This window comes from Equus quagga, chromosome 3 (assembly GCF_021613505.1).
Source record: "Equus quagga isolate Etosha38 chromosome 3, UCLA_HA_Equagga_1.0, whole genome shotgun sequence".
NCBI classification, from domain to species: Eukaryota; Metazoa; Chordata; class Mammalia; order Perissodactyla; family Equidae; genus Equus; species Equus quagga.
In genome coordinates, this window is record NC_060269.1 from 117,691,515 (window position 1) to 117,719,150 (window position 27,636).

General features: G+C 37.0%; 1 protein-coding gene across 1 annotated transcript in view; it reads right to left on the bottom strand.

Annotated features, from left to right (window-relative positions):
• The window catches only part of LOC124237572 (gamma-aminobutyric acid receptor subunit beta-1), a 350,803-nt gene that overhangs the window by 217,046 nt on the left and 106,121 nt on the right, over window positions 1-27,636 (bottom strand). Inside the window, exon 4 of the mRNA XM_046657368.1 lies at window positions 9,797-10,017. Coding sequence (XP_046513324.1) covers window positions 9,797-10,017 — 221 coding nt within the window. The remainder of the gene's footprint in view (window positions 1-9,796; window positions 10,018-27,636) is intronic.

Below are 27,636 nucleotides of genomic sequence, written 5' to 3' on the forward strand. Positions count from 1 at the left end.
ATCGAGTCTCCAGGCATTCTTTGTAACAAAGTGACCTACCTAATCTTTATACACGGCCTGTTGTTTCTCTCTTCCGTTTGAAGTAACAAGTTTCTTCTTTTAACAGGATGCATTTGTAAATATCAGGCAGCCCTCCTCTGCAACCCTGCATCAGCCCACGTATTTATTCTCGGCAGTCAACCTGACAATATTTTTGCCCAGTACATCTTGCGGTAAGCCTTGTGCAATCTGCCCAGGGCTCTCGAATGTAATCATACCTGCCTCTATACAGGGAAAGTCTATAGGAGAGAGAAATAACTTTTTCAGGTGTACAATCAATGTAGAGAGCTAATAGGAAATATGTAGGACCCCTAAACTGCTTTAGAAATCAATAGTGGTGCGTTATTTTCTTTTGGATCTGCATTATCAAAATAATTGCCTTTACTTTTTACTTTGCTTTATCACGAAGGCCAAGGCAAGATGAGCTGATCCTCCAAGAAATAGTGAGAAACTCTGTCTTTCTTTTATATTCAATAAATGTAGTCATTGATTTTATTCTCACACACAACCCATGGTTAGGCATTGTCAAGAACATCAAAAAATCAATTCCGAGCTAGGGAAGCAAGCACAGTAAGGGTGTTCTCAAAATCCTCATCAGGCTACACATTTCTGGTTAACATTGGATTCATTTCTGAAACCTGAAGCTTAGAAGCTTCTCTTTGGAATTTGGAGTCATTAGTATGTGTTAGAGAATCTGACAAAATTGTGTACATTTTATAAAGCTCACACACTTGGTAGAGCTACTTCCATTTATGCTGTGTACTCTCTGCAATTATTTTCATTTCTGTTATGGTGAGCAATGAAAGCATTATCCATGGACAACAGTCTTCCCAGAAATGATCTGCAGGGAAAGAAATGCTTACCCAGGACAGTAATAAGCTGCTTTGTGCAGAGGCTAAGACTGTAGACTGAAGTGAGAAGACTTGGGTTAAAACTCTGCTTTCAACATTTATGGTGGATTTGCAAAAGTCACTTTACAGGTTAAGGAGTAGTGGGTGTACTTGCTACCTTCTAGCAAAGGTGGGAATATGACCATATGTAGGGGTCTGTTAGAATGGAAAGAAAATCTCAGAACGAATGAAAATGCTATGGGGAAAGAAGAGAATAGGAGAGGACTGGGACAGCAAAGGAAGAAAGACTTCTTTTGTTTTATGGTTTGACCTTACAACCATGTAAATGTTTTATATAATTATGAAGTACAATTAAATCAAAATTTAAAAATCCAAACCAAAAGCAAAATGAAGTAAAGTGGTAGCTTAACAATACGGTAAGGAGCTATTCCTAAACTGAAACCTAAAATGCGAGTTAAAACATAGAAATTCTACCCTATGTTCCTAATGGGATATATTCTAAAGACAAAAAGCACTGCAAAGAGGGGCCAGCCCAGTGGTGCAGCGGTTAAGTGCACACGTTCTGCTTCGGCGGCCCCGGGTTCGCCAGTTCGGATCCCCAGTGTGGACATGGCACCGCTTGTCAAGCCATGCTGTGGCAGGCGTCCCACATATACAGCAGAGGAAGATGGGCACGGATGTTAGCTCAGGGTCAGTCTTCCTCAGCAAAAAGAGGAGGATTGGCAGCAGATGTTAGCTCAGGGCTGATCCTCCTCAAAAAAAAAAAAAAAACAAAACCACTGCAAAGAAATCTTAACCTGTTTTTGGTAACTGTGTCATTAGTAATAATAATCTTGGTATTTTTATTTAAAAATTATTTTTAAAATATATATACATACATACACATATATACACATATATGTGTATATGCATATACATTATACACACATATGTACCTATATATATAAATCTAATATATATATTTAATAGGTTAAAGTAAATAAATAATCATGTTAATACATTAGGAATCAATATTTTCAATGAAGAGAAAAGAAACAAAATACAAAATCAAAAAAGTTGAATAATAGCCCTGTAATCCTAAATTTGTTTCTTTCTAAATTTTTTTACTTATTTTTATTTCATTTTTACACATTGGTTTATAACACTGAATAAATTTCAGGTGAACTCCTGCTGTCTCCACTTCTAAGGCAGAGAGTGTACAAGTTGATGTATCAGAAGACGAGGAAGCTCTCAATGACTACCGAGGTCATGTTGGAAGAGCTCAGGAGCCAACTTAAAGGGGCTGCGACAGGGCCAAGGTAAGACAAAGGGAAGACCAAAAATAAGAACAGCTGCAGTGAATTGAAACAGAGGCACCTGTTATAACCCATGAATTCATAATGATCACAAACACACACAAAAACCAACAAAAGGGCAACCTCAGTGGTCACATTTGAGGGGTTCTAGGGGAGTAACTTGTTTGGAAAACTGCTAAGTAAAGGGAAACAGTCAAGCATTTATCCTGCCTCCGTTGCACAAAATTTACCTCAGGATTACCAAATAATTGATGAGGGAAAGTTCTTTAGAGGATAATCTAGTTAATAAATAAAGAAGGAATGATAGAACATTGCCATTTTGTTAACTCTAAATAAATTTAGCAAAGATTATCAGTGGCTACTAAAATTGTTACTGTTATGGACTGAATTGTGTCTCCCTAAATTCATATTTTGAAGACCTAAGCCCTGGTACCTCAGAATGTGACGGTATATGGAGATAGGGTCTTTATGGAGGTAATCAAGTTAAGGTGAGATCATTAGAGTGGGCCCTAATCCCGTATGACTGGTGTCCTTATAAAAACAGGACACAGAGAGACACATAGAGGGAAGGTGATATGAAGAGACACGGGAGAAGTCAGCTCATCTACATGCTGAAGAGAAGGCCTGGAATAGATTGTTCCCTCACAGCTCTCGAGCGAAACCAACCTCACTAACCCCAGAACAGGGAGACAATAAATTTCTGTTGATAAGTACCCGTTTTGTGGTACTTTGTTCCAGCAGCCCTAGCAAACGAATACAATTACATCAAAATTAATGGGATGATTATAATGGGTAGATGAGATTGTCAATGCCTAAATCCACTCCTCAATCTTCACATCACAAAGACAGAGGCAGGCATTTTGTGTCTCCTGACAGAAGTACACAATATGGCTTATGAAGCAGTCCTGTCAGAGCACAACAAAAGAACTAACCGAAGTCTGATCAACCCTCACATATAGCACATAGAGGAACACATTTACAGCAAGGTGATGTAATCACAAAAAAACGTGTTTTTTTTTTTAAGAAAAATTTACCATGGGGGGAAAAGAAGGAACAAGAAACATGTGAATAAAAGAATGTAGATAAGTTATCAGCCAATTGCAATGTGAGTATCTGTTTGAACTTGCTTTTAAAAAGTAAATAATCAATTATGAGACAGGAAAAGTTACTTTAGATCTCCTAGTGTTGGTATGTATAAAATTAGCATAATAATAGTCCATAGATCATAGTGTTGTGGTACAGATCAAATATGACAATAGAGGCAGAGCACTTAGAATACCGCCTGATGCACAGTATAGTTTCAACTACTTATACACCTGGGTATAGGTTAAACTCCATGATACAATTGTTATCAGCATTACTTAAAATGATATGCCATGTACATCTTACGCTGTATGTGCTTACGGCGTGCGCACACAAGTCCACATACACACTGTACACCCACTAACTGAGTCCCAGTGTGGACCAGTATTGGGCTGGAAGGATTTCACTACCTATTCCATTCTCTGCTCTCACGTAGCCCCCCCAAAACCACCTGGCCCTGGGCTCACCTTTGGCAGGAGATGCAGGAAAGAAGCATTGTGGAACTTTGAAAGAAAAGCCCAGACAAGAGTTAGCAGAGAAAGGCAAAAGGAAGGACAGTTTAAGGAGTATAAATACTCCACTAAATGTAGTTCCCAAATGAAGTCATTCCATGCCTGCCATTTTCAGGAAAGATAAACACAGTCTTCTGGCACCCACAGGGCTGGGCCTTGGAGAGAATAAGTGTTTGCAGCCAGCTGCATCGTGTTGGGACAAGAGGCAGGACACATCTGGTCATTAATAGCAATAATTGCTCTTTGGTTAAAAGCCATCATTTAGATATAGGAGATGTTGCAGCTGACAACTATCATGAGTCAGGTGACCGCATCCTACAAATTTTCACTGCAATTTTTCAAACATTTATTTGGTTTGAGAGAGGAGATACAAAGGTTAAGAAAATATAGTTCACATTTTCAACAAATATACAGTCTTTTTTGCATCACAGGAAAATAACTCTAAGACACAGAAAGATATAACACCATATGAGAGTTACAAATCTCATGGGCCTGTATGGGATTAAAGAGAAGTAAAGTATCAAATGAGAGAGTTTTTATCTGGATATGAAAAGCGTAAAAGTCCTCATGGAGAAAGGGGAATTTGAGAGATGCTGTTAAGAAAAAGGAGTAAAATGGGAGAAAGTAATGGAGTTGGGGGAAGAGTGTCTGGGGATAGAGAAGGGAGGGCATTTCAGTAAGGCCATAGAGTTGCCAGATAAAATACAGGATGCCCAGTTAAATGTGAATTTCAGATAAACAGCAAATAGTTTTTTTTAGTGTAAATATGATCCATGCAATATTTGGGACATACCTGAGTTTGAAATGCCATGAATGTGTTTAGAGAAATAAGTGATTTTTTTAAATTAAACTTAAGGCTTCAGAGAGGAAGGAAATGGGCAATAATGTGGGAAAAACATTTGGTCATATTTAGAAGATTCCAGACAGAAGATTCCAGACAGAAGAATGAAAATGCAATTTTTATGGGGACTGTGGAGACACTGTTTTTTCCAGACAGAAGAATGAAAACACAATTTTTATGGGGACTGTGGAGACATTGTTTTTTCTTTTTGTTTTAGTGTGGGAGTGATGTGATCTGACATGCACTGTAGGAAGAATAAAATGGCAGTAATGAGAAAGAAAAGTTGAGATAGGAAATTGGCCAGGAAGTGACAGATAGTGAGAATGTTAATTTAGGTGATGGAAATGGTTTGGAAATGGAGATGGTTGAGATAGGGTGGAGTAGAAGCAACACATTGGATCTTAGGGATGGAAATCAAAGATGCCTACAAGTTTATGCCTATTGACTGGGATGATGATGACTTCATTAGCAGCTAGGAAAGGAAGAGGACCTGGTTTCAGGAAAAACAGATAATATGAAATAGGGCCACGTCAGGACGAACCGGCAGGGCATCCAGATGCAGATGCTCAGTAAGCAATTACAAAATTTCTCTGAACTCAGTGGTTTGGAATTTTAGATGTTTTAGCTGTTAAATTCAATAAGTTTCTCAAACCTCAAGGAATCCCTCTAGTACAATTAGAGGCAAAAGAGGAACCAGTGATTGAATAGCAAGAAGATGGAAGAACGAGAATGATGAAAAAATTATGCTGGATCTTGGAAATCCTGAAGTCAAGGTCAGTTATCACTCTTAAATCATTCAGAGCAGTCGAGAGTATAGATTGAGAACCAGCAATGGTGTTGGTAAGTTTTGACAGAGCTGTTCTAGGAAAGTAGCATGGGTGGGAGCCATGGTTTTGGAGATTGAGGGGTAAATGGGTGATAAGAGGAAACCAAAGCTGTGAGAGGACTGGTGGTTGAAGAGAAAACCAAGGGGAAAGAGCCAGCAGAGAGGAAGACTGAAGATTTAATAATAAAAAAAAAAGGAGCAAAGTTTGAAAAGAGTGCACAGCAAGAAGATTAAATGAATACCCAGAGAAATTAGCCTTAGAAAGGAGAGAAAATTCTTCCTCAGAGTTAAATGGAAGGAAGGGTGGGGAGACAGAAGAATTTTAAGGATTCGATGTGTGACATTGGAGGAGTTAATGTTTAGTCTCCACTTTTGAGTAAGAAAGGAAATGACACTGCCTGCTTTGAGAGGAGCAGGGAGGAGGGCTCATGAAATGTGGACATAGGGCCCATCTCCTGCCACCTCTTACAGCATTTATCCTTTATTTAGATCCCTAGAAAAATGGAAGAGAAAGTAATGGTGATTGTAAGGTTATTCTTTGGTGTAATGCATTTTGTTGCAGTAGGGGTAACCCAAGAGCAAGATGCACAAGGAATAGAGTCTCTTCTATGTGCTGAATGTCTGTTGCACAGTAGCCTGGCTCCTCTAGAAGTATCAGACCCTTGTCAGACAGCACTCTGTTTAGAGCATTTACACAACTGTGTGCTGTCGCTTGGGTGTAAAATCTGATTTGATGTAGTTCACAAAAATAGAGACAACTGGCTATTTTTGTGGCTTCAGGTAAATTAAGTTATAACATCTCACATTGAGTTCGAAAATAGCAAAACTGGATTTAGTTTAATGATATAGTCTTATGATTATGGAATATTTGGTTAAAGGGACTTTCAGATACATTCAGAAAATCACATTGATCCCATCATTACTAAAAACAACTCATTAATGTATGGTCTCATTGCATGATGACAGTTAGCTGGAGTCATGGAAAAAGATAAGATAAGAAACTTAATTCTGATTAACTATGTCTAAAATAAGAACAGCTATAAATATGCCAATACACACTTTATATGATAAGGATTTTCTACTTCATGCATTTAGGAAGTGATATATGGTGGTTATTCTTGAAAAGACAATTACAAAGAAGAAAGGGGAGGCTGTCATTTCTAAGACTAGGAAATGTCATATCAGAGGAATTACAATGAATATGCCTGAATATCTGGGATCATAGAAGCAATGGGATTTAGATTTGGAAGGGAATTTAGGGATAATTTTTCCCAATCCCTTCCTTTTAAGGTTGAGGGATCTGAAGCCTGGAGAGAGTAAATGGCTTACTGAAGGGCACAAACTAGTTAAGCCACAAGTCTTTTGACTCGTGGTTCCAGGTGATTTCCACTCTGCCACGGTGACAAATTCCTACCAGGTCTCTGGAGAATTATTCTCAGGGCCAGAATAGTGAGTGTATGGCACATACTAGGCACTCAATGAATGTTTTCCTAATTGGACAGTTGTGTCTCTGTTCTGGTCACTGACATCCCTGGGAGTTAGAGAACCACTCTTCACATGCAGTTTTTTCACTACCTGATAAGGCTATTTAAGCCACAATTACTTTAGAAAATATATAATTTAGAATTTATCATGTATTAACATATTCATTATTTCATAAGAACTTCCCAATAAAGAATCAGGGGTTTTTAGTCCGTTATTGCAGTTAATAAAACTAAGGCTCAGTAAATTTATATAACTTGCTCAAGGTCAAGCAATCAGAAAATGGTAGAGTTTGAATGCGACTTTGGTCCTCTGACTCCAGACGTCATGCTTTCTTTGTATTCTACGCTTTCTCTGGATATTTATAACCTATGGGGAAAGAAAAGCAAACCTGTGAGGGAAGAGGTTGGAGGAAGACAGGGGAGGAGGGGGGAGATATCAGAGCTGGGGGGAGGCTCTTGTGGAATAAGCTGGTGTCAAAAAGTGATCAGATAATAGATGAAGGATTTGTGTCTTTTGGGGAGAGATCTGTTTTCAGGCTACAGGCTACAAAGTCCTGGGTTGTCTCTGAAGAGGAGCGAGCAATGTAGTACAACTTGGAAGGTGTTCACTCCTAAGTGTATTTTAAAGGCAGTGGGTGGGAAAATTACATGCATGGGAATCAGGATACCTGGATTTTAGTCCCATTTCTGCTGTTACTTTATCGTCCCCTTGGATCAGGCCCTGCCCCCTTTCTGCCTCAGCTTTCTCAGTTCAAAATGAGGTGTGTCCAACTTCATCGTTCTCCAACATTTTTCTTCCTTTACGTCATCCCCATTGGTAGAAACTGCCAATAATTTGGAAGTGCCTGAAGTGAGACTCAGTAAACTGAGAACACAACCCACATGCTTGCTTGAAAAAAATCTGGATGTCTTTTTTTTTAACAAAAAAATTTTTCTACACTGTTGACTAATCTTTTATAGTGATTATACATGTTGTGATTGAGGTCTACTAAATTGGGATAGAATTATTCCCCCGAATACTCTAGAAGAGTAATTCACCACTTTACACCTTGGTTATATCTGATGGAAGTTGCATAGGTGACAAAAAAATGATAACTGATTTCCACTGTATGAACCGTCACTGATAATCACCACTGACCTTGGATTAGTAGATTTTGTCTACAGTAACTATCAATACACTCAAGGGAATTGTTAGTTTATTTCACCATTTTCCTGAGAGAATTTTAGGCCAGAGATTTTTAACTAGAATTGAAAGCTCTCGGGATAGTGAAAGAGTGGAAAAATTCCAAAAATCGTTTTGCTAAGATCAACTGATGCTATTTTATTGTGCAAATGAAGACCAAAGCTATGAACTAAATAACAAACACTAGGTTAACTTCAGAAGTTTTATGACAGATATTTTCTTTTCACTTGCGTATTGCTTTTGTCTACTGGTGAATGTACAGACATTAATTGGAGGATTTTGGCCCTTAACGAGAGTTTTAGCTTGAGGTTGAGGTTATACGGAAGGATTTTAGGGGACTTAGGAACATTCTAAAACAGTAGAAAAACTTGGAGCTATATGAGTTTGTGGATATATAGTTTCCTCAGCTTCTCACAAGGGACCACAAAAAGGTGACAACAAAGGTTAAAGATTAACAAAGGTCAAAGAATGACTATTCTTCATATCCTACAATACTATGTCACCGTTCAGACATTTACTTGATAAAAATGGAAGTTAAGTTGAATTGTAGCCTAAAGTTTTTAATAAACCCTTAACTACATGAGGGTTAATAATAGACCTCTATAAGTGTATGATACATCTTTTATACTTGATTCTTAAAATAAACAAATAAATAAAACAAAACCCACTCTGGTACAAAACATTGCTGATATAAATTAAAAATAACCTAACTAAATTAAGATATATCATGTTCATGGATGAGAAGACTTGATAATTTTAAGATGTCAACTCCCCAAACTGGTCTACAGATTTAACACAATCTCAATTATAACCCCAGCAGCCTTTTTTTTTTGGTAGAAATTAACAAGTTGTTCCTGAAAGTTATAAGGAGATGCAAAGGACCTAGAATATCCAAAACAATCTTAAATAATAAGTACGAAATTGGAGAACTTATACTACTTGACTTCATGACTTACCATATAGCTATGGTAATGAAGATAGTGTGATACTCCTTAAGGATAAAGAAATAGAACCATGGAACAGAATAGAGCCTAGAAATAGACCCCCATTTATCCTGTCAAAGGCACCAAAACAATCCAATGGGAAAGAAAAGCCTTTTCAATAAGTGATGTGGAATAACTGAATAGCCATATGGGAAGAACTGAACTTCAACCCCTACCTCACACCAAACAAAGATTAATTCAAGATGGATCATATACCTAAATATAAGAACTAAAACATAGAGATTTAAGGTGATAAAAACACTATGGATGTTCTCAAAGTCACCACAAATATTTTCCTACTTCTTCAAAACATTGTTTTCCAATTCTCTTTCTTAATTGGTAGCTATACCAAATACCTGGAACACACTTCAGTTCAGTCTAGGTGGCTCTGAGATAATCAAGCAATTGCCTAAAAACAGATATAACTTCTACAATAAGCTGAATGTGAAATCCGTGTGGCAAAGACACATTTTCTTATTTCTATATTTATTATTTGAAGGTCAGAGCAAATAAATCACTTACCTTTGATGGACAAAGTTGCCTAGATTTAACTCAAGAGGTATCAAAAGAGATTTTATGGTCTTTAATATACTTTTATTATACAGATGAAAGAGTCTATATCTTCTCCTACTTCCAAAAGTAAAAAATAAAATGTAACAACAACAACAACAGTGAAACATGCAACACAAAACCATTTACCGGAGTCCATAGAGAACTGTTCCATCAGGGTGCAGTCGGATCATTCGATTTTTCACTGTAACCCCATGCACAAATGATTTCTTGTCATTCAGAAAGTAGGTGTCTGGTACCCAGAGTTGGTCAGCTACTCTGTTGTCTAGCGTGAGGTTTAACGGGATTCCAGAATAAGAAAGCCTTTTGTCTTTCCAAGACTGCTGGAAATACATGGTGAGTGTATAATCCTGTGAAATAAAGGAAACCAAAAAAGAATTTTACTATCATCATCATCATCATCTAATGCTTTTTGTTAAGAAAGTGATAGTACGTGGTATTTGGATGCCAAGAGACCCACCATCCTACTGTCCCCTAAGAAGTTACCTTTGAATATATTGAAATTTGCACTTCCAAGTATAGGGCAACCAATAGGTTAGAAGAATTAGAGCATTAATTGATGCATGCACAAGCATTTCTACTGATATAGAGTAAATCCAGTTAATTGAACTTTAAAGTTTGAAGTGGGGAAGTTCATAGAGGGAAATTGTACTGAGAGATCCATGTTCACAAAAATCTATCTCTGAATATTATATTTATGGTACTATTTTGGAGGAGAGCGTTTCCTCAAAAATAACTAAAATTGGATGCACTCAAAAGGGAAGGGTGTTTTCCAAAATGCAAATGTCTTTTGAATGAATACTTCTGTTTGCCTTATAAAGGTCACCAGTTACCATTACCTGGATCTCTCTAGCAAATTACAACTTGGCTATCAATCCCGAAAAGTAGTTTATAAAGCACATTTGGATGGAGATGTTTATCTGACCTGAGAACTGACATCAGTGGTGGAACTGCTCAGCATCTTACCTCATTTCTGCTTTGTTTCAGGCATCGGTTTGAGTTCAGAGTTGGGTTTGTACTTGAGTTTGTTTCCTACTGCTTGTAAAAGCTACACTAACGATGTCCCTTTGCACTTTTCTTTCTGCCCAGGTTTCCCCTGGCAGTGACTGACTGGAAGATTTGGGCTCAATAAATGGATCTATGTTACAGGAGAGGAACGGTGGTGATTATCTTAGAGATTTAATTGTTTGTTTTTAAAGAACTCCATTAATAAAAAGTGTAATTGTCCATTGAAAAAATGGTAGCAGTAAAATCGTTGTTTTTAAGATATGGATCCCAATATAATAAAGACACAAGGTTCACTTTTTCTTTTAAAGGATATTTATCTGTCAATGGTGACTCTGTGAATGCTTTAGCAGCAGTTAAGAAAACATTGTATAACACCAGCACAGTGTCTGTGTACTGCCATTGTTATATATACCACTAGCTGAGAAACGTTAACTCAGATCATACCTTACATCTGGGCAAACTGCACTGTATCTAAATCCCTATATGGCTATTTATGCATTTCTGAAAAACCCTGAAAGATAAGGCAGTATTCGTTCTGGACAATGAGTTCCAGCATCCTTTAACCATATTCAAGAATGCTTACAGTGTTTACTCAGAAACCATCTTGCAATAATTCAAAGCCATTCTTTCTCATTCAATGACAAGAACATTTGCTCTTTGCTATGAATCACACAATATCCCTTTTAAAGGTCTAAAACCTCCTTCCACCTTACCTTCGCTTAATAAAAAAAAAGAGAATCCACAAGGTTACATACAATTCTCCTCTCAGTTGCTACCATTTCCATTTATAGCTCTTCAAGTTCTTAACATTATTATCTTTTTTGGAGGAAAATGAACGGGACAAATTCTGGGCCTTAGATTCCAAAATACCTTGATTCCAAGCTCAACCACATGTAGAGCTATGTAATCATGAGCAACTAACTAACCCCCTCATTCCTCAGATGCTTCACCTCTAAAATGAAAATAGTAGCATTTTATTGGCTTATTGTGAGCGTTAGTTAGGAAAATTATGGCGAAGGTACTTTAGAAACGGTAACATGCTAAACAAATATAATATCTTCTTTATAATATATTATGTTCATTGTGATTTAAAGACTAATACATCCAAATTACTTGAAGTTTACATACCATTTTCATCATCTTTTCTATTTTTAAAAGATGTTTGTGAAAGAACTTTAGGCAGAAGGACCCCACTGGCCACAAAAATAAGCAGTTGTTTGTGATCAATTGTAACTCTTGGTGTTGAGCTCTTGTTTGTAATTTAGCCAATGTAAGAAAATTAATAACTAGTCAAAGATATGTTATTGTAAACTTTGCCATGGGGGTCAGCACAATCAGCAATGGATACGTGTTTCAGTACTCATGCTGAATATTCATTAGCTTCCAGATTCTGAGGAGTGCTACCTGGGATTTCCTCCTAATGAGACCATGGGGCGAAATCTGTACTTCATATTCTCCTCAACAAAGTTCTAATGTGGAATGGGAAAAAGTTTATTATTGTAAAGTGTAAAGGGTTATAATGGCAAAATAATACTCAAACAATAAATGCTGTAATTAAAATATGAGTTTTTGGTAAGTAAACAATGGAGAGTAGAAAGGAGAAACTAGTGCAAACGTGAGTAATCTCTTCACAGATTTAATGTGTCTGTGTGTGTGTGTGTGTCTGTGTGTGTGTGTGTAGACTTTCCCCCTTCTCTTTCCGGAAACTGTTTTGTTTCCTGGAGAGAGAGAACTACACGGACAGAGAGATCTTTGCTCTACACAACTCACCCTGTTTTCAATAAATATTGACTAAAAATCACATCTTCATTCTAAATTAAAGCAGTAATTTACCCTATTTGCAATAAGAAGTAATTAAGTGAAAATTTATGTATGCTAGGATGTTACATTTGGAAGTGAGTGACTTGGGATAAATACCCTTCAGAACTTTTCTTCTTATGCATTTCTAGGGTTATTATCCTAATCTAGGAACTGATTCTATGAGAAATGGAAATATGGACATATGAGATTGAAAACCTTAATAAAAACTTTTTGAAGATAATAATTGGGTGATAATGATGAATTATGGAAAGACCCAAAACACAGCAATATCTCCTTTTCTGTAGTATCTACATTATGCCACGTGTGACAATAATCTCTTTCTCCTGGAAAGAGCTCTGTGCTCTGTGGTTTTTGTAACTATTCGTATCTATTATCACATTTTGTTCTCACAACCTTGTGAGATAGGCAAATTCTCTATGAGAGAATTTATGATTTACATATCTGAGAGACTATTTATTATATTCTAAATAAATTATTCATTCTGCATCTTAATGTAAATATTAACAGTGCTATCTTAATACAATAAAGCCTATGATGTCATTTTGGGTTTTCCTAGTTTTAGATGGAAAAGGCTTAAATTGCGGTATTTTGTTCTCTCATACAAGAGATTTTCTATTAATTTTTCATTAGTTCAAAGTGCAAGCACTCCAGGCAGGATGGAAAATTTTTCAGAAAGAAATTAAAGGTATTAATTTAAATCTAAAGTGGCCAAGAACACTAAAATCATTTTTTGTCCAGGTGTGTTTACAAGTGTTCAGTCAGCTTTCTCAAGTGTGCAAGCAAGCTACTCCTTGAGAGGAAGTGCAGCATATTTAGAAACTATGGGCCGTAGGGGACTCTTTGACACTGAGGCAAATTAATGGGATTAATGGGTGTGAGATTGCTAATGAAATTGGTCAGGCTAATTCAGGCATGAGAGAATTTGATTCATTGAGGAAAAGCAAGATAGACGATACCAAATCAGTAGTGCTCAATTAAACTCCAAAATAACATACTTTTTAAATCTAAAAACGTTTAAAAGAGTAAGAAAACATTTATAATAAATAAAAGTCATTCTTTTGGAGAATAAAAGTAACATTCTTTTTAGACTGGTAGTTTTAAACTCAGGGTGACTTTGCCCCCCAGGGGACATTTAGCAATGTCTGGAGACAGTTTTGGTTGTCACAACTGGGAGTAATAGTGATGAGCTACTAGCATCTGCGAGAGGAGGCCAAGGATGCTCCCCAGCATAATGCACTGCACAGCACAGCCCCCACGGCAAAGAACTATGTGGCTCAAAATGTCAATAGTGCCAAGGTTAAGAAACTCTGCCTTAGATAAAAAGATCTTTATTTTGGATCAGTAAAATATTTCAAAATCTTTTATCATTATTTATCATGAAAAATATCTATATTAACATATCTACCCCAAGCTTTTAACATATCCTTTAAAACTTTGTGCTGGAGGATACTGGCATTAAATGGTTTATAATTTGCTACTTTACCATAAGAAATCATTTAATAAAAATCCATTAATCACCTAGCATCGGAATAGGGAAAAGAGTTATGTATTTTAGGTAAATATACTAAGGTATGCATTTTACCAGAACAAGCTCGAAGAAGACTTTACAGAGGGCTGGAGAAGTGAGGGTCTCTTATTAGCCACCTCCATGACCAGCACACATTTCAGACTAATTTGTTAGTGAAGAGACAAAATATTGCTTTAACGTCTAGTAATTTTGCATCGACTTGGAAGGATCATATAAGCAATCCCTCCTTGTCAAACTGTTCTCAAGAAAGTATATATATACATACATGCACACACACACATATATATTTTTTGAAAGAACCAAGGCTCTTGCACACATTTGTATTTTATCTCTCAGAAATTTGAATACGCATTATAAGAAGTCCCAAGCCCAAGTCCCTGCTCCCTGTAAAATGCTCGTGCCCTTTTAATTGAACTGTGAGATCTGCTCTTTCCAAAGCTAAGGCTGCTTTCCCCAAAGGCTGACTGTAGTAGAGCTGTGAATCATTGCTCATCACCTCCACAGTCCCTTCTGTGATGGAAACTGCCCTGCCTATAGCCCCTGCTGATTGAGCACGGCCACATTCTCTATCACACTATGCTGCCCTCCTCCCACCTTGGAAACAAAGAGTAGGTATTTAATTTAAGAGCAGCTGACACACAGGAAGGTAATAAACCTGTACCTGTCTTAAAAAGATGAGATTCACTGATTGGAGTCCTCTCCTAGAAATTTGCTATTGAATGAAGCATCTGAGACAGGAGCTGAAGGACCAAGTTCGAAGGTCATGACACAGAACGAGGGCTGCACTGCTATTATGAGGTTATGAGTGAGGGGAGGCTATGAATGAAAAGAGAAAGCTAGCCTTCAGAAGAAGAAGGAAAATGGAGAAAGATGCTGAATATAGCCATAAGAGGAAGAGTCTGACGTTGTTAGAGTATGAACCACCAAGGTCACGAAGACTTTCTATTTCTGTTTCTAGTTCTTGTGAGGTCTGGATATGTTCAGTATTTTGGCCCCTAATGAACCCTCTTTGTATCACTACAACAAACTCCACTTTCCTTGTCCTAAGTTGATTCCGTCTTTATTTTCTCCAACCAGAAAAAGTCATAATAATGATGCTGATCAATATCCATATCAGAATCTCATTAAGCATTAACTATACACTTAAAGAAGTCCAAGAAAACCTCAAACAATCATCTGGCCTATCTCCCTAATTTAAAAAATTGGAGGAGTTATGAAAAATCTGAGACCCAGAGATGTTAAAGGACTTAAGAAAAAGAAGGAGACATATTTGGTTTTGTTTATTAACTAGGAGAGCAAAGAGAGACAAGGAAAGCATATTTACTTCTGTTGAGACAGTTCCACAGCAAGTACAATGACAATTATCAAGAAAAGTCACCTGGAGACCAAGTGTGTATGCTGGTAGCAAGAAGTAACTCATACAAGAATAGAAAAAATACACACACGTACACACACACAACTTGCATCTCAAGGAAACAAAGTTCAGTTAAAAAAATGGCCTGATAACTAAACCAATTTTAGCTATAAATGAAATGAACCACACAACATCTGTTTCTAATGGAGCCTCCTGTTAAAATGAATGTTTTGAATGTTCAGTGTCACCATTAAGTAATTCTGCAGCAGAAATTCATCACTGTATCTCCAGATTTGCTGTTAATTTCTAACATTTTAACAGCATCTCGTTACGTTAACTATTAGTTTGCTGTGCTTAGTCGTTAGCCATGTTTTGTTACAATATCTTTAAAATACATGCAGTCTCATTGTTGCCAAAGCCCATGTTATTTACTATTGATTTTTTTTTCATGAATTGTAGCCTCGTGCTATGCCTCAGAGAACATAATCTTCTTTTAGCTTTGTCTCACCCTAAATAGCCCCATTTGGTTTATCCATCTGTGTAGTCAGACATTTTGTCAGTCTTGTGCTGTGTTCTGTACAATTTTGGAATTAATCAACCTTGTGGGCGAACAAAAACATTGTGAGTTATGGGCCTATACCAAATGAGAGTCATCCAAAAAAAATCACATGGGCACACATGACATTGACATGACAACTGGAGCATGAACTTGTGATCTGATGCAATGAACTGCATGAGACTCTCACTATATGAAACTGAGATTGCACCAATATAACAATTTCCACATTTGTAATCTAATACCTACTTTAGAAGCTGTAAAGATTCATTTTCTTTAAAAATATAAAAACATTTTCCTATACAATGAATCCAATTTATTAAAATGGATATGATAAAATTTATGTTTCACACAGTGACAGTTTAAATGCCTCATATTCTAGAATCTAAATAATCAGAAGCTCAAATACTTAGAGTTATTTCCATGGTGAGATATATTGAAATGTTGGGCCTGAAGCAGGGACAGTTTTCTAGAAACTTCTGAGTCAAAAGATCTTAGGTTATTAGAATGACTAATTCATTGCCAGTGCTTAATGATTGTTTACTGTATTTTAAAAATTGTATTATGCCAGATACTGAGGAGAAAAAGTTGAGTAATACATTTTCCCTCCTTGCCCAAAGGAACTCAAAGACTGTGGGCGAGATTCACATTTCTTATTTCCAGGCTGTCCTATTGTCCTCTGTAGGCTTCTCAGTTCTTCCATCATCTGTGTCACCAGCTCCTGCATGAAATTCCCTCCACTTCAAATACTCAGGGAACTTAGGGTGGTTCCACTTTTCTCCATTGGCAGCTGCCTACTCACGGAGACGAGATTATTGAGTAGGAGGATATCAGCTTAAAGAACTCTGGCGCTAACCTAGAGAATAGATAGATAAATTGTTGACTTAACACAGCACTGAAGGGGATGTGGAGAAGAGGAAAAAATGTGTGAAATGGTTAAAATTGGTGAGCTTTTGATATTGGGAGGTAAGAAAGAAGGGAGCATCAAGGATGACCGTCGGGTTTCTGATCTAAGTGAGTAGATAGACAACAATCAGAAGAACTGAAGATTTGGGAGAGAGGATGACTAATTTATTTCCGGCTGATTTGTGTTGTGGTGTCAGGGGCACTTGCATGTAGAGGTGCCAAGTGAATAGTTATGGGGCAGAATATAGGAAGACAGCGCTCAGGGAGAAACACAGCTGTGTGAGTCATGAGTGATAGGTGAAGCCACGGGAATGGATTAGCTCACCATGAAGAGACAGTATAAAGTGAGAAGGGGATAGAACCCCAGGGAAATTTGATTCTGAGGTTAGTCACTCACTGCTTTGATTCCCCACAACACTATTCTCCTTTGATTGTAGTACTTATTTGTAATTATTTCTAAGTTCCACTAGATTTTGAGCTCCCCAAGTGCAAAGGTTTATATTTTTAGACAGTAGTATGGTGCGCAGTGGATCGCAGGTGCTCAAATATGTTAGTTGACATGAATTGAGTAGTGCTGTGTGTTTGGAGCACTCAGTATCAGCACTGAGTATGTTAGTGTGAACTCATCTTATTGCATTTCAATTTTCTGAAGAATTGGTCATGCTTAGATAACATACATGGGGACTTTCAGTTAACTAAAATAATTAATAATCCGGAATTTACATTCTCTAACCATTCAGGATTAACGGGTCTATAATTCCCACTAACACAGGGAATTAATAAACTTCTGGGAGATGATAAAAACATATAAAGTTTAAAACAAACTCACTCTTCATGAATGAATTAATAGTGATTTTCTACAAAATATTAGTTGACTTTTTTGAATTATATCAAATGAACTTTCATTGATAGTTCCAGCAATAATTTGTCATTTTGCAAGTATAAGCCTATTTATACTAAAGATTTAAAAATACATCTGTATTCAGTGAAACTTCTGAGTTCATTTACAAGTTAGTCGATATTCAAAACTATCAGTAAAATATTAGATGGATGATTAATTCATCAGGAGAATGATTCATAAACTTCACTGACATTTAAAACCACATAGTTACATATGACACCTAGTATTTTTCAAAGTTCTTCAGTTCCAGAGTTTTATAGAAAAACAATATTTTCATTTTCTCCAATATCTAAATAAGAGCAGAAGTAAAATCAGATGCATGGAGCATCTAGCAGAACATTCTGAATGTGGTGGTTTTGGCCCACCATCCTGAGCTAGACTATGAATCCAGGACCAGAATGGTAACCACTTGGTGGTATGCATGACAACTCAAGAAAGCCAAGCTGTGAAGTAAGCTAACCTGGGAAAAGATATAAGAATCAGCATTAAACCAAGGTGCTATCAGAACACACACTACAGATGGGCCCCGACTTAGGATGGTTCAACTTTCAATTTTTCAATGGTGCAAAAGTGATACGCATTCCGTAGAAATTGTACTTCAGAATCTTAATTTTGACCTTTTTCTGGGCTAGCGGTATGCAGTGCGATACTCTCTTGTGATGCTGGGCAGTGGCAGCAAGCTGCAGCTCCCAGTCAGCCATGTAATCATGAGGGTAAACAATCCATATGCTTACAACCATTCTGTAGTCATACCATTGTTCTGTTCTTTCACTTTCAGTATACTATTCAGTAAATTACGTGAGATAGTCAACACGGTGTTATAAAATAGGCTTTGTGTTAGATAATTTTGCCCACCTGTAGGCTAATGATGTATTGTAGTGATGTAGGTGTATTAAATGCATTTCAATTTATGACATTTGCAACTTAGGATGGGTCTATCAGGATGTAACCCCACTGTAAGTCGAGGAAGATCTGTATTCAGAAGAGATAAAAAAAAAATCGTGATCATTTTCTAACCCAGGAAGACAGTTTTCTCCTGTGATCTGTGCTCTTGTAATATGCACAGAGCTTAAAAGGGAGCAGCCAATAAGAAGGATTCTAGGTCTGGTACTGTTTTGTTGGAGGAGAATGAAATCTTAGGAACTCAACTTAAAATTAATAAGGTGGAAAAGGAGGGATTGCTATGGGATACAGCAATCTCTCTCTCAAGGATCAAGTGTTGCTGATATCTCTTAGAGCTTTCACTTACTTTCCCAAGAGGGAACATTTGAACACTCTCAGGAACCTTGTTTCCAGACTTTCTATCAGGAAAATGGATTTCCATCAAATTATTCTCCTAAAGAGCCTGTGGGTAATGGTCTCTGGGGAGTCCCTGGGGAACTCTCAAAATAGAATGGGTAGCCAAATTATAACATTCAAATGTCAACTTTATCATGTTTGCTCTCTTGCTCCATCCTCTCTTTTCTGTACCAGCTGTGTTCTTTTTTAATTTTCCATTCAGAGGCAATCACCATCAACATTTTGGCTACATTTTCTTGCTATCTACTTTTTTAAAAAATAAAATCATCCTATATATACTACTTCTTTTTTGCATGAGCATTGTTACCTTTTCTCCACAGCTATTTACTTATTCATTTGCTTGTCTATTTGTTTATTTAATTTGCTCTGTCTAACTGCTTATCAACCTCTGTTCTTCCATCCTACTTCCTTTCACTAACCAATTAGCAACTTGATGGGCAACATTTTATATGTTTGCTCATGCTCATAAAATTACTTAAGGAACATATATACATATAGATGGAACTTTTGTCATTGTTTTTAAAAAATAGCATTATTTTATATTCACTTCTGTTAATCTTTCTTTTCTTAATGACACAATACAGAAATTCCTCTAAATTAATAACTCATTCTGTTTAATGGTTACACAGTATTCTATAATATGGAAATTAAGCATTATTCTACTAACTGTCACTGAGGTTGTTTCAGGTTCTTTTACAAGTAAAAATAATGCTGCAATAAATCTCTTTTTTCTCTTTTGATAGATAAGTATAGATATAGATATCATAAGTACAGGTGTTTTATTGCATTTTTGCCTTGTATGATGCTATGTTCTGAAGCTTAATATGATAACATGCTAAAGTCAATAAAAATAAAACCATAGGCTCCTCCTTTGCTACCATCATTTTCTAAATATTGGACTAAATTCAAACTTATAAAAAGCATCAACTAAGGCCTTAAAGTTAGGTTTACGGAACTAAATAGCTACATAAATATCCATGGTGGCCATCTCCAGTGGCTCAAACTCATTAAGCATCTGTTCAAACTTCTTTTGGTCTTTGCCTGGATCCGGCTAAAAAGTGACTTGGCAGATACTGCTGCAGAGAAAAACCTTGGCAACCTTATACTACGTAATGAGAAAAAATAAAAAACCAAATACCAAACTCTAAGAATTTCTTTGACAGTATAGAAAAAATGGTTTGTGAATTCTAAAGCTAATAATTCTGATAAACTTAATTTTCCTCTGATGCCGCTTAACAGTCCTCCTTGGACCTATACCAAGCATGTGTAAGTAAGTACGTTTTCATTAATAATATAGACTGGACCCGAGTAGGAATTAAACTTCCATGCTAATAACATGATAAAATAAACTGACCTATCAACTAAAACTTTGGCTAAAATAGAATTGGGAGAGTTGGAATCCAGTTGAAAATTCATTGCTCATTAGTGCTGTGATCTTGGAGTAAATTTGTCAACTAGTCTGAAACTCAATTTCCTTATCTGTGTGATGGGCATGAAAATTATCGACAAATCTGTTGGAATGACGAGTTGAAATAATGTATGTAATTGTCCTAAGAAACTGTAAAACTATAATTGAATAAATAAGGAAAATCAAGTAGCTTAAAGCATATCACAGAACAATGCAGCACCTAATATATATTTTCATTCTCTTTAGCTAAGTTATCAATTTTTCCCTGGCCAAATACTTAGTAATAAGAGCTGCCTGTAACTGAATGTTTAACTATAGGACCAGTACTTTACTAAGTGCTTTCTATATGTTATATTATTTAAACTTCACAACAACTCTATGAAGTTAAAATTAATATTCCCTTTTTATAGATGAGACTCTGAGTTTAGGGGATGCCCAAAGTGGCTCTGCTCAAAAATGGGAGCTGTGATTTGAACCCAAGCCTGCTTGACTTTAAATTCCTAGTTCTTTCCACTGAATCACATACCAAGCAATGGCTTAAGCATGTATCACAAGCACAAAAGGTTTTCCTCCTAGGACATGGCTTTTATCTCTTGCCTAAGGCTGACTTCTGCCTTTTTGTTTTATGGATGCCAATTAATCATTAACATTCTGTTGTAATGTAGACTTTTCAGTCCTCTGTGATGTTTTAGCTATAAAATCCCCTTCATCCGCTGGTGATGGTAACAAACGCCACTGCCACTCTCTTCTCTGTGTGCGATTGACATCCCCACAGAATGCTAAATGCAGTCAATTGTCCATCACTGCCCTGGATGATTCTTCAGATGTTAGTTGAGGGAAAGAGAACATTTTTGTTCCATAATAATCCTCAAGGAGTATAGTATAATAATTTTCTTTTGGTAGGATGGCTTTCACATTCAAAAGCCTGCAAAGTATTTTGCCACTTTCAAGCAAAAGCCTCCTAATCGTTAGGTATTGTAGCAACTATACATCCCTTGCCAGAAATGATTTCCAAGTGACAGTAAGATGAAAGGCAAATATGGTAAGTGCCTAGAGGTTCAGGATCTCTTAATTTAGATTGTGTGCAAGAAAACACTCTAGGAGAAGTGTGTGAGCATAAACTGGTTGAGGGTAGGGGCTGCCATGCTTTATTTCTATGCCTCTAGCACTAATGATGGAATGACGAATGAAGAAATTATCCATGGCACAAAATAGAATCACGCCCACCCACACTTAAACTTGGTCCTCCATCTCGACTCCCATCCTCAGTGAATGGTATAATCACTCACCCTGTTGAGCAAATCAGAAACTAGGACGCTTTCTTGACTCTTCTCTCTTCCTCACTTTCCACGTTAAATAAATCCATAAAGCCTGGCATTTCTATTTAATATAAATACTTCCTTATTCTGTTTACAGTTGCTCCACTCTGGTTTGGCCTTTATCATTCCTTGCCTGATTTACTGCAATAGGCTCCTAACCAGTCTTCTGCTTTTAGTCTTGCTCTTCCCTAATCCATTTGTTGTACAGCAGGTGAAGTGGTATTTCAAGTTTTTTTAATTGCAAGTATGATTATGTTGTTCTCAAGGTTAAACTTTCAATGGTTCCTCAATGTTATGAGGATAAAAATGCAAATTCCCTAAGGGCAACGTGCTGCTTCTGTTCCCAGCTCTCCAGCCGCACGTCTTACCTGATTCCTCTATTGCTCTGTTCTCCAGTCACCCTGGTCTCCTCTCAGTCTCTCAAACACATAGTATTTTCTCTTGCTATGAAGTCTTCTTGGCCTAGAACGTTCATTCTTCCTCTCTTTCACCTTTGCCTGGCTATCACCTACTGATACAAGCCTCAGATTGGAAGCCAAATTGCACCTTTTTCTCCCTAGTCAGAAGCCAGAAAGTCTGGGTTTGGCTCCTCCTGTCTGCTCCCACGGCACCTTCTCATCATAGCCTGCATCACTCTGCAAGGAAGTTGGCTGGATGCTCTTCTATTACCCCCACCAGGCTGTGAGCTCCATGAGGGCGTATCTATCTTGTTATTCCCCAGTGCTGAGGACACCGACTGCAGTCTAGTGCATGCCCAACAACTGTCTATTGAATGAGTCAATAAATGGATTAGAGTGGGGGCAAATCCAGAAGCATGCAGCCCAGTTAAAAAAAATTAAAAATTGTTGTAGAGGTAAAACATATTATAAGCCTGAATGGGGACAGAAGGAGTAGGAAGTAGTATGGGGGGGGGGGGAGGGAATAGAGACAAAACACTGAAGGGAAAGAGAATGGACTTAAATGGATGCTATGGATATCGAAGATGAAGAAAAGCATGCAAGCACCAGAGAAATAAAGGAATTTAGGAAGGTGGTGTATTTTGGTTGGATATTAATTTGAAGTGCTTGAAGTGGAGATATAAATGTTGTAGCTGATATCAAGGAGTGGAGAGATATCAGCAGTACAGGTTAATGAGTCCTCATCAACACTATGGCTAGGGGATTAAATGACATTATCAAAGTGTATTTATAGATTGAGGCAAGATAAGGGCCTATGACAGAAGCTTAGTGCATATCAGCCTTTCTTTTTCCACTGGCTGAGCATCAAAATGCTCTTTCAATGTGTGAATGGAGGGCAATTTATTTGTTATCACTCAAAGGAGGGGATGGGGTATTAGTAATTATGAATATTCATAATCACTAATATGAAGTTTTGAAGTCTAAAGATAAACCCCCAAGCCCGTGTTAGCAAAATTCCAATCTTTAGCTGAGAAACTTTTCTCATATAAAGTGCAAGAGGTAAGTGACAAGTAAGACTCATATATATTATTATATGAGTCTTAAATATATTAAAAATATATTATTTTATTTGTTTTTAGTGTGCCTTATCCATCCCTTACGGGAGGTGCACATTTCAAAGTTAGGTATCAGCAACAAAATGTGGCCCAGAGAAAGAAATTGGCTTGAGTAATTTACCACCCAGCCAATTCAATTTCTGAGTAAATTCGAAAGTCACATTCCAAAACATTTCTCTTAAGCATATTTAAAAGGTATTAATTTAGTCATATTCTAAGCTTTACATACCTTAAAACTTTTCTAAATACATTACTTTAAAAAAAATTCATGCTGGAAACTTGGCTACTAATGAGAATGAACCTGAAGATCTGGAGAAGTGGGTTTTTGACTATGTATAATCTTTGGCAAATCAAATTTCCAGACAGAGAGCTCTTTCATCTAGTGAAATGAGACTCAGTGAGCTACAAGAAAACTCAGAAAGGCAGTTCAATAAGCTCTGAAATATAGTTAATGAACAAAAGGAATAATTTACCAAAGAGATTGAAACTCTAAAAGAAAAACAAAAATTCTGGAGCTGAAGAGCTTAATAAATGGGATGAAAGCATTGGAATTAGAGCAGACCATATGGAAGAGAAAATTAGTGAGCTCAAAGATAGAAATGATTCAGGTAGAAAACTAAGATTTAACAAAATGTAGACATTCTATAAGAAATATCCTACTCCATTAGAAAGGCAACATAAGGATAATAGGTATCCCAGAAAGAGAAGAGAGGAAGGGAGCAGAGAGCTTATTTAAAGAAATAATAGCTGAGAACTTCCCAAACATGGGGATAGAACTGAATATACAAATCCATGAAGCTAATAGAACACCCAATTATCTCAATGAAAAAGGCCTTCTCCAAGATACATGTTAATACAACTGTCAAAAGCCAATGACAAAGAAAGAATATTAAAGGCAGCCAGGGGAAAAAACAGCCCAATAACTTACAAGGGAACCACCATTAGGCTATCAGCAGAAACTCTGCAGGCAAAGAGAGAATGGAATGATATATTAAAAATATTGAAAGATAAAAACTGTCAGCCACAAATACTCAATTCGGTAAAGTTATCCTTCAGATATGAAAGAGAACAAAAGGCTTTCTCAGACAAACAGAAGCTGAAGGAATTCATCACCACTACTCCTGTAAGAAGTGTTGAAAGGATCTCTCCTACCAGAAGCAAAAAGGAAAAGCAAACAAAACTTTAAGCAAGAAGATAAATAGACAGAATCAGAAAATTGCAATTCTACGTCAGAATAGATTGGTAAACACTTAATTATACCATAAAGGTTAAAAGGAAAGGAAGAATGAAAAATAACTGTAATAATTTCAATTTTATAATGAACACAACATAAAAAGGGATAATTTGTGACAACAAAAATATAGAAGTGGAAGAGGAAAGGGATGGAACCTACGCAAGAAAATGAAGAGAAGATGCTATCGACCGAAAAACAACTATCTTATCTATGAGATCTTTTATACAAACCTCATGGTAACCACAAAACAAAAATTCAGAGCAGAGAAACAAAACGTAATAAAAGAGTAAACTCAGAAATACATCACAGAAAACCACCAAACTGAAATGGCAGACGGAAACATAAGGAAAAAGAAACAACGGAAATACAGAGCAACCAGAAAACAAAAGGTAAAATGGTGCTAATAAGTCCTCATATATCAATAATCACCTTAAATTTAAACGGATTGAATTTGTCAATTTAAACACAGGGTGGCTGGATGGATTAAAAAACAAGACCCAGGGGTTAGCTTGGTGGCATAGTGGTTAAGTTTGTGCACTCTGCTTCGGCAGCCTGGGATTCACGGGTTCCAATCCCTGCTGTGGACCTAGCACTGCTCGTCAAGCCACGCTGTGGCGGCATCCCACACAAAGTAGAGGAATATTGGCACAGATGTTAGCTCAGTAACAATCTTCCTCACAAAAAAACAAAAAATAAAAAGTAAAACAAGACCCAACCATAAGCTGCCTTCAGGAGACACATCTCATCTCTAAAGACAAACATAGGCTCAAAGTAAAGGACTGGAAGATGATACTCCAAGCAAAGGACAACCAAACAAAAGCAGGGGTAGCCATACTTATACCAGACAAAATAGACTTCAAACCAAAGAAGATAACGAAAGACTAGGATGAACATTATATGAGTAAAATGAGGAGGTTGCCTGGATCAGTGAATCTCACACTCAATGTATGTAATTACCACCAGGACTACTTGGACTACTTAATATGATTCTGAGCAGCACAGTCCTGAAATCTAATATTTTTTGGTGGATGCTTCTAAGGACATTATTACACTATTAGTTCTCAGATCATAATTTGAAAAATAGTGACTGGGCATTCCCAAAGAGTTGTTCAAAATTGTAAATGAGCAATGTCTATACTTTCATTAGTCCTATAAAATCTGTTCCCATCTCCATTTATAATGTCATTTCCTATTTTATCAATTTCCTCTTGAGCTCTCTTTCCACTGTAGCAAAAGGGATGTGAGTCTGGAAACCTCTCTTAGTGTTGCTTTATAAAAACACATTTTTGTAAATACCAAAAGAGAAAAAGGGGGACATAGAGAGAGAGAAAGGGAAAGAGAGAGAGGGTTCTATTATCTTTAATTTTTGGTACTGTGTATTTTCTTGTCTCTCCAACTTACTTCAGGCTCTACACATTTGTTTTAAAAACATGTAACTCTGAAGCATACTGGAAATGGAATCCCCAGCTCAGATGTGAGTGGAAATAAAGATCAGTTAGTGGTATGGGCCCTAAAGTGATATCTGCAAGCATAATGCAGAATTTTATTTTTGAAGAGCAGCTTGAGTTCCCTCCAATTTTCCACACCTTGTCTGTAGCCATTTCCCCTTCCTGAACATGAGAGAGGCTGAAGGACAAGAGAGGTCTTGTATCAAAACGTCATAGGGAGCCCTAGGGAGAAAAAAAGGGCTATGCTGATGTATTTTTTCATCTGCAAAGAGCAATGTATATTTTGGTACAGTGTTAAAAATCCTCTAGCAATTTCTCTCATGTCACAAGTTTAAGGAGTTATCTATGAATGAGTCAGCCTGGGAGTTGCCATGGTAACTATTCTCATCCCTTCAGAGTCAGTCCCCTTCTGATGTTGCCACTGAAATAGCTAGTTTCAGGAGGATCTGAAGTTCCCATTACATTTAAATATTCATTATGTTATATACGCATTCCCTGATTTGCAAGATTACCTGACTTGAAATCATTTTTAGAGATCTATAAATAGACATGCTACGTCATGCTCGTTTCTTCCTAAAGATGAAAGACAAGTCCATAAAGATCCTTCCTGTGCTCACAGCACAGTCCCCTCCTTCCTCTCTCTCTCTCTCTCCATCCCCTTTCCTGGGTGTAAGTGTGTGCAAGCATATGCGTAATCAGTGTCCTTCATATTTGAAATATTTGAAGAGGACTCTAGACAGCAATCATGAGTCCCAATTTTCAGGAGAGTGGCTGAAAATACTTTCAGGCTTGCCACACTGCAACTGCACATGAATGTAAATGATGCTGTTGAATCACTATGGGCAGCATTTGTGTGGTTTCCTGATTTATATTCCAGGGAAGATCTATTTGGCAGAATAAAATTGCTTGTAGTTGCCGTACCTCCAAAAAGAGAAGACCAGACTCTTCTTTGACAAGCAAGGTTCTCAAGAATCTGTTTCAACTTACTTTTTCAACATCTTTTCCCCTTGACAACCTGCCCACAGAGGTGTACTCTGTTGCAGACACAAAGGGCTACTCATTATTTCCTTAACATTCTTGTATTTTCCCATATTTCTTTCTTTGGTTGTATTTTTTCCTCTTCTTGAAAGTCAAAACCCTACTTATCTACAAGGCTCAAATTGATTCCAGTTTCTTCAAAGACTTTCCTGATCCCAATTCCAAGACAAATTAATCTTCTCCTTACTCTGTTCTTTACTTTGTTAATGTCTCCACTACAACATTTATACATTCTGCTTGGTATGGTCATGATTTAGCTATGCACCTGTCTCTCCACTCCGCTTTTGAGTATGCGGCTCATGTCTTATTCATCTTTGTATGCCCACAATATCTAGCACAGAGACACCAATAGATTTTCACTACATTTAACTACATTGATAGGAACTGAATAAAAGTTATCACCATGGCTCAGGAAAACAGCCGACTGAGGAGCGGTGGGGTTCTTGTTGCTCATGACCTGATAGACCAGTCCACAGCTATTATTTTTATTTGTATTTGACCATTCTGCTCAAATGACTTTCCGTGACTAGACACAACTCTGATGCTCCATGCTATTAGCTGTGTCCCTTTCTGTGTATCTTACCTTCAAACTCAGGAGATAGTCTCTATCCAGTATAGAGCATACATAATATGCAG